Source organism: Electrona antarctica, assembly GCF_951216825.1.
Source record: "Electrona antarctica genome assembly, chromosome: 11".
NCBI classification, from domain to species: domain Eukaryota; kingdom Metazoa; phylum Chordata; class Actinopteri; order Myctophiformes; family Myctophidae; genus Electrona; species Electrona antarctica.
The window spans coordinates 19,635,527-19,651,959 of NC_136792.1; the positions used below are offsets into that span (position 1 = coordinate 19,635,527).

Below are 16,433 nucleotides of genomic sequence, written 5' to 3' on the forward strand. Positions count from 1 at the left end.
CACGGGGCCAGGGTTAGGCTGGATTTCGCCAGCGAGTTGTAATATTATAAGACAGAAAGATCTTCTTACGTTTTTACTAAGCTGGAGTCTGTTTCTTTGGGCTAGCAATGAGTGAATTGCTCCAATGCCATGCCCAGGATGCTTTCTGTTGGTGTTTTTGTTGTGGAATCCGTACACCATAGGAGGAAAAAGAGAAAATTGGTAAAAATCTGTGTCTTTGAGTCAGTTGACAGGCCAGAGCGAAGAAAAACACGTCTGGTCATGATGAAAGCGGAAGTTGCATGACCAAGCGACCAAGCGAGCTGTGTCATTTTGGATTAATTGGAGAGGCTTAAGTGCGCATGCCGGTAGGCCAGTAAGGAGGGAGTTACAATAGTCAAGTTTTGACATGACTGCTGGGCTGACTCCTGGGTGAGGAAGCAAGGGTCTAATTTGTCGGATGTTATAGATATAGAGTATAAAACTACAGGATCGAGTGACGGCTGTAATGCGTGCTTTGAACGAGAGGTGACTGTCCAGGACAACACCAAGGTTCCTGGCTGTTGGGACAGAGGTTACCAATGCGTTGTCTATGGAAATAATTAGCCCCCACATGGGGCAGGACTTATCTGGGAAGAAGAGAAGCTCAGTCTTGTCTGGGTTCAGCTTGAGGTGGTTAGAAGACATCCACTGGGAGATGTCAGCCAGGCATGCAGTGATGTGCTCTTCCACCTGAGTAGCAGAGGGGAGATGGATAGAAACGGTTGAGTGGCATCGGCATAGCAGTGATAAAATAGATTGTGAGTAGAGATGACAGTGCCAAGAGATTTAGTTTAGTCCCAGACAGTTAGGAGGGTTGGGGGGATGACAGCAAACCTTTCCAAGAAACCTGGTAGGTTAGGTAGGAGGAGAACCACTTTAGTGCCGTCCCTGCCACATTTGTGACAACACAACAAGCATGTAACCGTCCACAACAGAATGCATGTTCTCAATCTCATATATTATGGAACTCGTTTTCCTCACCTGAAGCTGACTTGGAACTATTTTGTTTGTAGGTCCTTTTTTGGTCCTTTTTAGACAAACAACAGTACATCAATAAGGCACTTTAAAAATGGTCTGAAAAGGTGTAGGCTGAAGCTAATTAAAGCTTTTTTGCCTAATTTTGCCTATCCCATTTAGATCCAAAATCAAATGTCAAAACAGATCAATGAACATAGTTTCATAATTTGATATAAAAGCTGAAAAACAATTTATAAATATATTTGCTAATCAAAGTAAGGAATCACTGACATCTTTCAAAACATATTTTGGAAATAAAGAGTGACAGGATATTATTATATAGTTCCATTAATTAATTATTGCAGATGTGTCAAGTTGGAACGCAAGACAGTAGAGCATTGTTTTGGTGCTGGTATCCTGCGAGCGCTAAGGATCATGCTAATGAGTCCACATGCTTTGCAGGGGCATGCATTTGTAGTCAAGCAATGGGAGTAAGCATTTGGAATCTGTTAAAACTTGATTACCTCTGGGCCCTGAATTATTGATGCAAAGCAGGGGTTTAAGGCTGCCTTCAACTCTCATTAGTCTTAACCAGAGTTGTCCACGGAGTCATGAACTCCAGCCTCTATAATGAGTGTCATTAAACTATTGCAGACATTCTTTCTGAACTTCAGGTATTGAATTTGGTGTGTGTGTGTGTGTGTGTGTGTGTGTGTGTGTGTGTGTGTGTGTGTGTGTGTGTGTGTGTGTGTGTGTGTGTGTGTGTGTGTGTGTGTGTGTGTGTGTGTGTGTGTGTGTGTGTGTGTGTGTGTGTGTGTGTGTGTGTGTGTGTGTGTGTGTGTGTGTGTGTGTGTGTGTGCGCTTACTTGGATAGAATTGTGATGAGGTAATTTTTACTTGAGAGCCATCTCTCTGATGGCCTTCTCTACCTCCCCCATTCTCTGTCTTCCTTTGGCTCTCTTGTGCCCTCGCCCCTGAGTCTCTCTTTCTTGTATTCTCATTCTCCATTCTGAGTACATCTCTCTGACTCTCTCCTCTTCATTTACCTCCTCGCTACGCTCCCTATATCTGTTCTGTTCCTCTGCTAGTTCTTTTTGTCATATTACTGAGATTCATTTATGATTCTGAACCTTTCCATCAATGAGCTGCAAGTTAAACACACCATGCTTCTATTGATCCTCATGAGGGTAATTAAAATGCTGTACACTGTAAAATCCTGAGTGTCAGTTTAACTCTGTGTACCCTTAAAGGTCAAATTCCTACTCTCAGAGCTAAATGAACGGATGAAAGGATTTTACAGTGTATTCTTATGAAAAGGAAGCTGATAGGAAATATTTCCACTTGCTGTACCACAGGAGATTGCCTACAGAGAATATACATAATTCCCATTTCACTATAAAAATCTTTACAGCCCTAAAAGTTGGTTACATTCAACTTGTGCTTTCAGATGGAATATCACTTCATTTCTGCACATTCAGTTATTGAATTCTGCCGCTGTCTGGTGTGACGGTCATGGTTAGTTTTTCAGGACACTGCATCCCAATTCTCTCCACCTCTCAGATACATTGTTTGGATGGGGATGGGAGAGATGGAGTGGATTTTTATGGAACGGATGATTGTAGGCCAGCTTGTCTGCAGGGGCCCGTTGAAATTGAGTCATCGAAGCGTCACAGGTTTTACACCAACGCAATCAGCTGCGAGACGAGGATGCAGGTCCGTTGCCAATGGAAATGGGCCATTTACTGTAATGCTGCCGTCTCTTCCTGATGAAAAGCTCAAGCTTTCATTGTCCCCCCCAACAATTTCGGGGTGCCTCTTGTGGAGTTGCACATTATTATCGTTTTTTTTTTAATCAAACTAGAGCAGTGCCCGTGGGGCCTCTACAGCGGTGCCCGTTGGGCACTGGCCTACTTGGAACGATGCAAGTTGGAAATGCATGCCCCACCCAGATATTATGCGTTGGAGCCTCTACAGTGGCCTACTTGGAACGATGCAAGTTGGAAATGGATGCCCCACCCAGTTATTATGTCTCTCTCCCTTTTATGCCTATGTATGGAGTTCTTTGTGATGCATGCCCAAATATGGAGTCTATGCAGACGTCAGAATGATGTCAGAACAGGCCATTTATACTGCTATGTGGCACAAATGTTATGCAAAGCTTGTCCATCCAGTTCAGCTTTGGGGTTAGCCAATCAGGGGCTTTTACTGGCATATGCTGCATTCACACTGGCAGATGCTAAGATGCGAAGCTAGCTTTGTATTTTTGAGGGGCACTAGCCCCTCCTATACACAGGTTTAATGTTTGTCTTTAGTTCAATGTTTGTTTTGTAAACGCCATTGACAATGAAGGGAAAATTTACGTCATAATGTAACTCATTACGTCATATTGTCACTTTATTGTTAATGGCGTTTAATGTTCGTGTTGGTTTGTTTTATATCACCATTACATCACCTAATCAACATGAGTTAGACTGTAATATATTAGCGCCCCTCACTTCACACGGGTGTGATTTTTTTGTAGCTTTTGCAGCAGCTACAAACGTCGGGTGTATCTTTGTATCTTCATGTCGCTGACTTCTATTGAAAATGCATGGTAGACTGTAGCTTTGTATCTTCATGTCGCTGACTTCTATTGAAAATGCATGGTAGACTGTAGCTTTGCATCTGCCCATGTGAACGCAGCATTAGTAGCACAAACGTGACATGACAGTCTGCCAATCCATGAAGTCGACGGTTTCGGTTGGCCAATCAGGGAAGCCAATGAATACAATCTCCCGAACAGTACGAGAATTTCTGCCTCTTTCTCAGATCAGATATTCGTCAGATGTGTTTGGTGCCATTCGGCTCTGCACACCTCAGTATATGAGGCACACACTCATTTGGTTTAATTTGATTTGCACAGAGCATATCTCCACATACTAATTCTTTCCAATGGAAAGATGACCCATAGTTGTTGTGCTGGTAAGAAACCCTAGAGGGGCTTTTGTGAGAACCTCACCATCTAATAATGAATTGCATTATTATGGCGCTTTTCTATGCACTACGTGCCTACTCAAAGCCCTTACAATGGTTCATTCATTCATACATTGGGAGGTGAAGCGGCGAACAGTCGACGCCAGCGTCCTCACTTCCCACATTCACACACCAATGGTGGCAAGCTCACACCGACCGACTCATTGGAGGCAATGTAGGGTTCAGTGTCTTGCCCAAGGACACTTCGACATGTGGACAGGAGGAGCCGGGATTCGAATCGCCGACCCATGGATCATTGGACGACCTGCTCTACCTCCTGAGCCACAGCCGCCCCCATTTACATTACATACAATTAGATTTAGAATGTATTAATATTAAAAACAAGAAAACAAAAAGGTATAAAAACAAATGATCAAGTAAATAGCACAACAAAAATATAAAAGTACATACTGAGGAGAAATGTTTTGAACAAAGCAAGAACGTGATGCTCATGCTACTATATAGATTAGTAATGTTAAATAAGAAGTACACATGAATAAGAAGAGGTTTAGAAAACCCACTCAGGTATTCAATTTAGAGCTGCAGATTTTTGAACATCTGAATATGTTGCCTGTATCATGTAATGTGCCTCAGAATTCTCCACCAGACTCAACCTGCCTCTCACCCAGGGAGCTGTAACCTTTTTTTATTTCAATTATTTTCACCCCACTTGTGTTACTATATATACAGTATGTCTGTTTATCTAAATAGCGCTGGGATATAAATTCCCCAGGCTGAAATGAAAAATTCTGTGACCGTAGCGAATAGCGAATCCACACACCTGCTCTGGCGACACTAATGGAGATGACGGAGCTGCAGGTGTGCCCATAGGTCAGTGGGCCTTTCTGCCGCTCTGCCGTCTGCAACCCTGCTTTAAGGAACTGTCATCATTGGTTTGTGTCAATTAGGTGACGGCACTGCAGGGCCAGGCCAACTCATTCACTCACACAAATGCAGGTACCACATCCATGTGGAATATCTATTGCATGCATTACTGTACTGCTTGCTTTTTAAATTGTATTTATCGAGGGTAGATTTGCTGAGCACGAATGCTCTTTTTTCAGCAACGCCCTGCTTCACAATCATATGGGAACTACCCCACAGTCTACTGAGTTGGATTCTGAGCATCTCCGCTGGAGCAGTTGGGGGTTTAGTGCCAATTGCTCAAGGGCACTTCAACAAGATTTATTCTGCTGGTCTGGGGAATCGAACCGGGAACCTTTCAGCCACAAGCATGTTCCTCTAACCTTTCATATTGGTTCCTTCCCTTCTCTCTAGAGTTAGAGACATGTAACCACATAGATTCAAACCCATGATTTCTACATGGGAGCCCAAACATCTGCCGCTTAGCTAAATGGCTTCATGCGCTGAGAAAACATCAGAACAGAGAGAGACAAAAATTCTCCAGTGTCTCATTTTATCCAATATATTTCAAGGCTGATGCAGTCTTTTTTATCTATGGAGCGGCTCCGGTGGAATACTGAATGTGTGAGAGGAGATAAACGAACACTAGGCTCATGCTTTGTAGCTCCATGATCAGACAACAGGCCAGCAAAATAAATCATGTATTGCCGGGTTGACCAGAACCAGGCCTCTGGGATTATCTCCCCAAAGCCACCTTTCATTTCTTTCACTCTGCTTAGAGGCGTCTCAGCCAAGAGACGTCATGGGGCTAATCTCCATTTGTCATTGAAAGGTGCTTTGCAGCAGTTTTGGCACCAGAGGTGCTGTTTCAATTCTTTGCTCTATAATTCAATAGATGTATTGATTTCATTCTTTCAATGGGAGGGCCAGCCCTGAGTGGTGATGCAATGTACAAAAGTGATTGTGACTGGAAAGGAGATAGGGCACAGGAATGATGGAGATGAGAGAACACAGACTGTAACAGGATTCCTCCGTTTCCTCTCTTTCCATCGTCTGATGATTAATCGAAACCCATTAATGGGATCCGAGGCCAGTGAATTCAGTCTTAATTAGTTTCTTTTTTTACCACTCGCTCTCCTTTGCTTTGACAGAGGGTATGCATTATCTACACAATGAGGGATTGGCAAACCGCTTATCTGATTCTTCCGCTGGTCAGAAGCGCTTGTTATTATTATTGCTGCACTTTGCAGGATCAGGAGGCTTGAACCTCACCTGGGACTTGAAAACACACTGCTTTATGTCAGACAAAATGCACACTCACGTATACGTTCTCTCCCAAGCACATTCAGCAGATTCAGCAGCAGGACATTTAGAGGTGATATAGGGGTGTGAGAGACATACCTTCTGGTTCTTCTCAAAGCTCTCTTTTCAGTTGAGGTTAATCTGACGTATATATGTTGGGGTTTAGTGAGTAAATCCCAGGCATCAGGATCAGGGGAGCTTTGTAATGTGGGGAGCAAGGCAGAGAAATATACCAACACTAAATAAAAAATGATATGACACTGATGCAGTGTTTACCCCTGACCTCAGTGCTAATAATAATCAACTGGGGGTGATGAGTTCAAGTAGTGTAATGGAAGAGCGGGCGATGCATCTCATGATTCGTGCCATTGTCAGCATTCCCCTTTCGTCTCCTTGTACAGTATTGGTTTAGCACAACTATCCCAAAGGGAACATTATAGACCTGTCAGCAGGGGCCGGTTTATATTTATATTATTTTGAAATACTGAGGAAAAAAATATCTTAGTCAGCACAATTTTAAAAGCTCCCCCCCCCAAAAAAACAAAAAAACACTATATTATGGTCATCATAATTTATGACAAGCATTATATTCTTTATGACTACATTCTGTGCAAATACTTAAGCAGGCTAATTAAAATGTCCGGAGCTTGTGAGAATGTGACAATGGCTTGGCACCATGCCCTTGTGTTTGTTTGAGCCCAGATTAATGGGGGAGTATATACAAGACGAAGACGGCTTGCACAACTCATTAGAGGGAGTGTTTTAGTCACTTATCATAGCAGGGAAACTTTTAATTTGGCTTCACTCCACTTAATCCTCAACTTACTTCAAACATGACCTGCCACCTTCCTGCTTCAAAGTCTTGCCTAAAAACATAATTTGCTGTCACAATCATCCCAGCTACAGTAACCTTAGCTACGGACCTACGGTAGACTTTATTTTAGTGTGTGGACTCAAAACTTTTGAAGATGTTGTGAGATCTCAATCTTGACCCTTAGGTATGCCAACATTCCTATCATGTACAGTATTTCCCAAGAACTGCATTATCGAAGCCTGTAATATGGTCTATAAAGATGATTTAAAAATTGTATGTAAACATGTTGTTGACACTTTGGCAGCTTCATGGTGAAATGGACACTTAAACTGACAGTTTTGAGCTAATGTACTTCACCACACGAGCAAGTGGCTTCCTGTTAACCTTAGTCTCAATATGTAGTAAGGGTACTCAGTCATATTTACAGCGCAATACTGTTGCTGAGCCAGAAGTGGACAGCTGGGCTATTTGCTACGTAAGCATTTTGAGGGTGTTCGATTGCAACTGTACCCGACTATAATCATTTAATTAAGTAACACAGTCTGGCCTGCGACATTTACACACCCTGTCCCAATACCAATTAAGTTCTCTGTGCTAGCAATTATCACCAAACCAGTGACTGAGATCAGAAGAATAATCTGTCCAGATGTGACTTCATTCTTATACAGACTGTCCCTCTTATCTAGTCTTGTTCAGAGAAGGTCATCGATTGCCATGATCCTTTACTGTGTGTGAGTGTGGCCTCTGATCTCTGTCCTTTGTGTTCTGTCAGACCTGCGGGAGATAGTGTTTGTCATCCAGAGCCAAAGCAACTCCTTCCATACGACACAGGCAGAAAGGCGGAGAGCAGAACTACTCAAGCAGGCAGAGAGTCTTACAAAGGTACGTAGTTAATACACACACATGTGCATGCGGGTACACACACACACACACACACACACACACACACACACACACACACACACACACACACACACACACCTTTATCAGGCATAGATAATTGACCTGTTGTTCAAGAGAATGTTTGAAAATACACCTCCATTTCCAATCTTTAGCTATCCATAATAATACTGTGTGTGCAGTAACAGTTTATAGAGACAGACGGTGCCTACAAATCCACGCCCCCCACGTCTGGTCCATTAGAACGGTGTACTGCAGGCCAGCCATAGAAACCCATTGAAATTCACCTGTAGTTAGCCTACTTTTAAAATAATACGAAATGAACTGAAGACTCAATGATTTGAATTAAAATGTTTCCAAATGTATTCTTCTTGTTTTCTCAATAGAGGACGTGTTTCACATTTAATTTACCACTTGAATGAGTTACCCATAAGGTTAACAGAGCAGAGGTGAGCTGACAGACAGAGAACCTGTCGCTTGTAATGACATCACTGTCTTTACGAGTGCCAACATTGACGAGTGGAATTCTCAATAATACAACCCGATCCTGACAGGCATTGGCCCGGTTTCCTATTTGGACTGCTGGACAGCTGACAGTAGGCTCTCTTTACTCTTAAAAAAAACCTTTACTCTTAAAAAACCTGAGGTCTACCATACCAGGCCTGAGGCCTGAAGCCTACCATTGCGTGGCACATCTATGCACGGAATGTCTATGTTCACAGGCTTCTGTGTGCGGCCTAGTGGGCATCTGAGCATGTGCTACACCATACCTCTTACACCATGTGTCCTTTGGGAAACCGGGCCATTGTCCATGACTATATTTTGACAGGCTTATATAAATGTTCTTCACCACAGAGCTCCGACAGTACATGAGAAATTAAAACGTGTGTTTGTATGAACTTGGCTGAATGTAGTTGGGGAAATAATCTCCCAGAAGTAACATTTTCAACCACCTAGTGAATTCTCCAGATTAGTATTTATAATTAGTTTTGCGAGATGCTATTTGGATAATTTTCCACAAATAAATAGCCTATAAAACAAAACAAAAGTATCTGGGTATTGAAAGCCTCAAGGGATGCGACCGTGATTTATATGCTAGCACTTTTGACACACTGATGTAATATATTATAGTACATTGTGGGTTGTATATTGAGGTGGCAGGTAGGCCTATGTGACATTAAAAAGGACAAATCAAACATATGGGACATTTTATTAGAACACAAAAAAATTGCTACAGCCTCAGTAATCAACCAGTGAAATGACAGTATTTTATGATAACTCTCATAGGGATTGCAGCTGCAGTACACCGTTTTAATCTAGCGGACCAGAAGTGGGGCTGCTGTCTCATTTTTCTACAAACAGAGTTGCACATTTGTCATTTGTGAATAGAATAGAATAGTCCCCACTCCTTGGGGTGTTTTTTGTCACATTATGTGTATATTAGGGCTGTCACGATTCGCCTAATCCACGATTCGATTCGACTTTCGATTGTAAGGTCAAAATTTGATTCAATACGATACGATATTCGATACGATTCGATCGATATTTTTTTGAAACCTCGTATTTTCAGCACAGAGTGCTACATATACATTTATATTAATTTAGGCTAACGTTTTGATTTGTAAAGAAAAACACTTGTTTCTCTGCAATAAGTTACTTTTATTTGACTAATAACACATGAGAATGAGAATAATCAACAATATAAACTTTGGGTTTTATGCCCTAACATCTTTCTTTAAGATGATGAGATGACAACATTATTGTTAAGCTCTACTCTAAGTAACTAAATAAAATAAAAGTAAGTAAATAATTGGGCTGGGACTTTATTACTTTATTAGGGTGGAACATTAGAAAACATCTATTTTGCTTCAGAGGACATAACATCCATAACAGATTTACCAATACCAACATTTTGTAACTTCTACTTGGAGTCGGGACTCGGGACTAACATTAGCCCCACATGATGGAACCTCTCACTCCCATAGAGTTATAAAGGAGCTCACTCTTCTATAATGTAGCAGCCTCTCAGCTGGACTGGCGTTAGCCTCCACGCTGACTGCGTCAGCATGTCTCGCACCGAACACAGCTTTGTTCGCACTGCCGTGATATTATGCTCGACTCGATGCGAGACACACTGAAGCAGCCGTAGCGTGTAAACCAGCGTAGACTCCAGGCAGCCCCATATGGAACCTGTCACTCCGCTATTGTACACAACTATATGCTTTTATCTACGCTTTTCATCTGTTTTGAAATCTAAATGTCCCATCCACGGGACAAAAGCGATATAAACGGCTTCTTCATTGAGTGAATTTGTTGTTGTCTGCTCTCTGCTGACTGACTGCATGCAAGTGTATGTGTGTGTGTGTGTGTGTGTGTGTGTGTGTATATATATATATATATATATATATATATATAGGTGAAATTTGTCCTTCATTTGCCCATCCTATAATAACTAGGAGCACTGAGCAGCCATTGGATTCCACAACGCTCTGGGAACAATTAGTTAAGAGACTTCCTCAGGGACACACATCAACATTACTGTCCTGGCCTGGAATCGTACCTGGGACAACCAGGGGCTCTGGCTCCCCATAGCCTGGGCACCATTTCATTTCAGGTATATGATCCGGTCGGGAGCGGATTATATCGTTACGTCATGTTGTAGTATTGTTTTGTAGTCGACAGGCAGGAACAATCAAACGGAACTTCCTTTTCCCTCAAACCGATTTTTCTCAATAAAAGCTGCAGGCTACGAGAGCTTTTATTGTTATTCTTCCGGTTTGAGGGAAAAGGAGATTCTGTTTGATTGTTCCTGCCTGTCGACTACAAAACAATACTACAACATGACGTAACGATATCATCCGCTCCAGACCGGTTCACACAGCACTTTTGGAACAGAGACCAGGCTTTCCTCCAAGGTGGAAAGCCTGGTGAGGCGAGGTTAGGCTCCCCAGGCCGCCCCCACATTATACCAGCCACATTATACAAGAACATTGGTCTTCATCACTTTGACAAACTGGCTTCTTGTGGGCATGTCAACTAATATTGTGACGGTATGGGTCCCCTTTGGCCAAATAGAAATGTCAATCATTATAATTACTTCACAAAGTACAAACATGCATAGATTATCAATTACTTTCACCTACTATAGTATATGGCCAGAGTCGGCTGTTTCATGTCATCTTGCACAATCAACTTTTGAGGGGGCAGGCATACTTATGGTATGAGAAATGTGTTTATTAATAACATAAATACATGACTGCATTATTCTCCATTTTATTATTATATTACCTTTTAGCAATTCAGATTCATTTTATATAATGATCTGCATACTGTAGGTTTAAGTGCAAAGCAATAATGAGATATATAACGGGGCAGTAGCAAGTAGCAGCAATAGCATATGGCTGTTCGGCCTCGTGGTATGAAACATCTTCAAAAGTAAATGACATCCCCATTACATAAACGACCCAGCCAACACAACCCAGATATATATAGCCTATTATAGTTTCTGATTTAAGGGCTGAGCGACACTTCAGATCAATGTGCAATCAAGTTGTCATCCAGATATAGCAGACTATCTTCGAGGTTGGGGTATTTGGCAAATATCTTTGCACATATTTCTCTTCCTGCTTGGAGGGCGGCCCAGTCCAATCTGCCCATGTTCCAAGTTTTCTTTTTTTGTTCTCAGTGGTTCGGCAGAGGTCATCAATCATGTCAAAGCCTTCATCCTGTAAAACCCCAAATATGGAATGAAAAGTTTTAAGCAGGAAACAAAATTCTACGCTGGTGGGCAGTGTGATGTATCCAATAGCCAACAGCACTGTGAGTTTCTTCATCTAAATTGGCATGTTGATCTAAATTGTACTCAAAAGACCTGGCATAATCAATATTCGGTTCTTTTTGTTTTTGCTTTCATTTTCAGTTTATCTGAAAACCATTATTGGTCATTACATAAACTCTTGTATAAAGTCTCATTCAATGAAACAAAGTCCCATTCAATGAAACAAATGATTAGGCTTACTATTGTCATCAACATTGTTCTTGTCATTAGGACCACACACCCCTCAGTTCCTCTGTCATCAACATTGTTCTTGTCATTAGGACCACACACCCCTCAGTTCCTCTGTCATCAACATTGTTCTTGTCATTAGGACCACACACCCCTCAGTTCCTCTGTCATCAACATTGTTCTTGTCATTAGGACCACACACCCCTCAGTTCCTCTGTCATCAACATTGTTCTTGTCATTAGGACCACACACCCCTCAGTTCCTCTGTCTTCAACATTGTTCTTGTCATTAGGACCACACACCCCTCAGTTCCTCTGTCATCAACATTGTTCTTGTCATTAGGACCACACACCCCTCAGTTCCTCTGTCATCAACATTGTTCTTGTCATTAGGACCACACACCCCTCAGTTCCTCTGCCTTTAAGAGATGAAGTGCCAGTGTGCTGGGTGTTTTTAAGAGATGAAGTGCCAGTGTGCTGGGTGTTTTTAAGAGATGAAGTGCCAGTGTGCTGGGTGTTTTTAAGAGATGAAGTGCCAGTGTGCTGGGTGCACTTGAAGCAGTCTGCTGGTATGTCATCCAGTATGTCGTACTGTAGCTTGGTGCATTTGGCCTATCAGATGAAACAGGATGCCAAGCCACTGTGGTGGGAAGAAGATATTTTGCAGTCTTTAATCTTGGCAGTTCTCTGTGACATGACAAGATTGTGCATGCGTGCGAAGCCTCTCATAAAAATCAAAGGACATCATGGCTATCATTTGCATCCTCATACACGTATCTTAAAAATCAGAGTGGTGAGTGGTGCAACAGCACCTCCGTTTGTACCTTAAATGGACGGACGGACATAGGGACAGACGGACGGACAAAGCTGGACCTTTGGAATGGCTGCACCCTATGGTTGCACCACTCAAAAATGCACTCTATTCTTTATAATGTAGTGCAGCACATTCGTACATTTGGGGTAACATTGCTGATTTTATATTGATGAGTGTCACCTCATCCTTCATTATCATCCATTATTGTGTCTTTGACCGTTTTGGTTTGGTTCATCAACATGCTCACCAACAAGGTGAGCATGTAAGTTATTGTAATTTGCTGATAAAAATAGCAAATAGTGGTTTAACCGGTGCGTGGAGATGATGTAAGCCAATAGCCATCAGCACTGTGAAGAGTTTCCTCTTAGTGCAGATGGCATCATGGCTGCCGAATGAAGACGGCCACAACTGACTTTGTTGTTGTTGTCAGAGTGCGACTGTGCGAGTGTCCTGGCACGGCTGCATTGTAAAATTGTCAATTGTTTGATTTAGTGTATTTCTCTCTTTTGATGGTGCTGGACTGATTTGGACTAACTTGCCAAGTAGCCCCGATGCCACTCTTTAATAGCTTCTTTCCATTAGGCAATAGGGCACGAACAATAGTGTTGTACAACAGAGACTCACTGCAGTATATTACAGCCGCTGGCTTTTGGCACTTCCTGTCATCCATGGATAATTGGGTATCACTGGTAATTGCTATCCTGGAAATGCTTTTCAAAACCTTTAGCCCTTTATACGAAACAAGACTCTCCCATGCTCTGTAGCATTAATCTTATCATTCTTTAAAGGACAACTTTAGTTTTTTTTCAACCAAGGTTCATGTTTTAGGTTGTTATTAGAGAAAGTAAAAGATGAGTGTTTTTACTATAGTCCTAATAGACCCCAGGAAATTACATCTGGCCACAGAAGATCGCAGGATCTACTGAATGTAAAGGAGGCCTACTGGGGGGCTGCCATACTGTGTCATAGGCTCAATATGTCAGTTTGACACATTCAGTAGATCTTGTGATCTTTTGTGGCCAGATGTAATTTCTTGGGGTCTAGTAGGACTACATAGTAAATAATAAAACAAGAAATCGCTATAAAGTTTTGTAAAAATATACACATTTTGCCCCATGCTCGAATGCCCCCGCCCCCCTGTCAAAAATCCCTAAAACGAAAGAAAGCAGCAAATGAAAAAAAAGAACACTCATCTTTTACTTTCTCTAATAACAACCTAAAACATGAACCTTGGTAGAAAAAAACTAAAGTTGTCCTTTAAGTCAATGCCAACAAATTAGCAACAATACCCCACATTCTGAAGCACAGCAGTGACTTATGACATGGAAATTAGAGGCGCTCCGATCGATCGGCCACCAATCGGTGATCGGACGATTTTCACTCCAAATGATCTGTGATCGACAATTTTCCCGATCTGGATAAACCGATCTTTTAATTTATACCATTTAAGTGGTATAAAAGTCTCCCCTTCTTCCCCACACAAACAGGAACAGTTTTGACGTGGGTTTTGGCATACAATAATATTTGACTACTAGAAGTGGAAATAGCGTTTGCTCAGAAAAACAGTGGTTCAAAATTGTGATTGTGGTAAATCACCTTTTTAGGCTGTCAGTGGGTTCCTATTTTGTTCATGTGACATCCTATGTTCTATGTAATTTACTGTTGCGTAATGTACGTTTATTGGACTATTCATATTTATTCATGTTACAGGACCACCTTGTGTTTCGTTACGCTTTATGTGTTTAAGTTATATTGTAATTACTTCTATTTATTTTACCCAAATCAAAGACATTGGAGTTACTAGTAGTTCAGTCAGACAACTCATGAATAGATGTAACCAATATTTATTATAGAATGAGAATACAAGTGTGCATATGATATTAGACTTGGCGGTCGGCTCTGCTGCATTTTCTCCCTGATCGGCGCGATTAAACACTGTAAAACATTAAGAGCAGGGAGATAGATATACAATAAAACCCCCATGGGGAGCATAAATAACAGAGCCCACCGGTGGTGGTGGGAGCAAACATCACATAACAACCAGGAACCATATGCAGAGGAAGGCAGGAAGAGCATGCAGACTGGTGAGCTTAAGTAGCCCGCCTAATTGGTCAGCTGACTGCCACATCAGCGAATGACGTGTGGGACTTGCACACGCTTATACACCCACATAGTAATGCAGCATGTTAACCCCTTGAGTATAGTATGTGCCTTTGAGCATGGCATGAACCCCCTCGAGTATGTCTGCCTGAACTAACTCCGGGCTACGCATCATTCCTGCGTAGCCATGCAGTCAACTATTCTACAATCTCCGAATGCTACAGTATATAGAGTCTGGAACTACACAGAAATCCCAGGCGGTCATCTGTTCGTCATTTCCATTCACGAAAATATATCTTAAAATATCTTTAGATAAAATTTTAATTTCTGCTAAGTAGCCTCTGGCTTTTGGCACTTCCTGTCATCCATGGGTAATTGGGTATCTAGCTAAGTAGCTAGATATACATGCCAAGCTGGAGGAACTGTGGAGCAGAGCATGTGAGCGGCGTGGAGCACGAGCAGCGCGAGGAGTGGAGCGGGTGGATTTTGAATTGAGCGCTGATCGGGTTTTAAAATGGGTCAGAGCGGCTTCAGGAGCGAGAACTGTCCTCCGCTCCGAGCCGCTCCGAGCTGCTCAGTGCACACGGCACACGTGTTTAGAACCTAAACGCATGGATTTAGTGGGTGCAGAGTGCACAAGTATGAAAGTGTGCTGAAAAATTGGAACATTCATCAACGTGTGATTCGTGTGGCGACCGACAGTGCCAGCAACATGATCAAGGCATTTAACCTCCTCCCTGACGTTGAAGAAGAGGAGAAAGATGATGATGATGAAGTGGTGGTGGAGGAAGAGGGGGAAATTGCGGAGGAGGAGGAACCTGCGCTCTCGCAAAACCAAGTGGACGCGGTTACTAATAATGTAGACTAGAGGCTATGGCAAACCAGTAGCCTATACTTAACCATGTCAAGTTTACACCTGCGATGCCCAATTCATCTGCTGCAGTTAGCTATCAAAGACGCAGTTAATGATCATGATGATATCAATCACCTGTTAGTAAGTGGGAAAGCTAGTGAACGTGTCAGTGTTTAGATTATAAACAGAAGAACATGTTTAACACTTTTTAAACACATACATGTTTATGCTCCGAAGGCGTGTGTTTAATTAGCCAATTTCAGGAAAACAGCATTTTCTTTTCTTTTTTCACGTCATTTTTTGCTGCTGAGCGGCCAGATCTGAGCGTAGTCTTGCACAATGGTGGGCAGGAACTTTTAGCCCTGTGTCACCCAAAAGCCTTCAGGACAATTTTCTGAAAACATGCAAACAGGGTTTTTAAAACCCGAAAAAAAGATATAAAGTACATATATTTCACAATACCATGGCATCATTTCATTTATTCCAGTGAGTGGGCTTTGCCATTACATCCAAATCATACAATACATATTTGTGTTAATGTAAACGTCTTAGTTTTGTCTCCGCCAGACTGGAGACTATGTTTTTGACCTTGTCCATCTGTCCATCCGTCCATCCCTGTGTCACTGTCAGTGTGTCTGTGAGCAGCTAATATCTTGTCCATCTGTCCATCCCTGTGTCACTGTCAGTGTGTCTGTGAGCAGCTAATATCTTGTCCATCCGTCCATCCCTGTGTCACTGTCGGTGTGTCTGTGAGCAGCTAATATCTCGCACTGTTGGACCGATCAGCCAAG

General features: G+C 42.2%; 1 protein-coding gene across 1 annotated transcript in view; it reads left to right on the top strand.

The window, feature by feature from the left end:
* Positions 1–16,433, top strand: part of b3glcta (beta 3-glucosyltransferase a) — a 63,888-nt gene that overhangs the window by 22,625 nt on the left and 24,830 nt on the right. Inside the window, exon 4 of the mRNA XM_079513567.1 lies at positions 7,743–7,852. Coding sequence (XP_079369693.1) covers positions 7,743–7,852 — 110 coding nt within the window. The remainder of the gene's footprint in view (positions 1–7,742; positions 7,853–16,433) is intronic.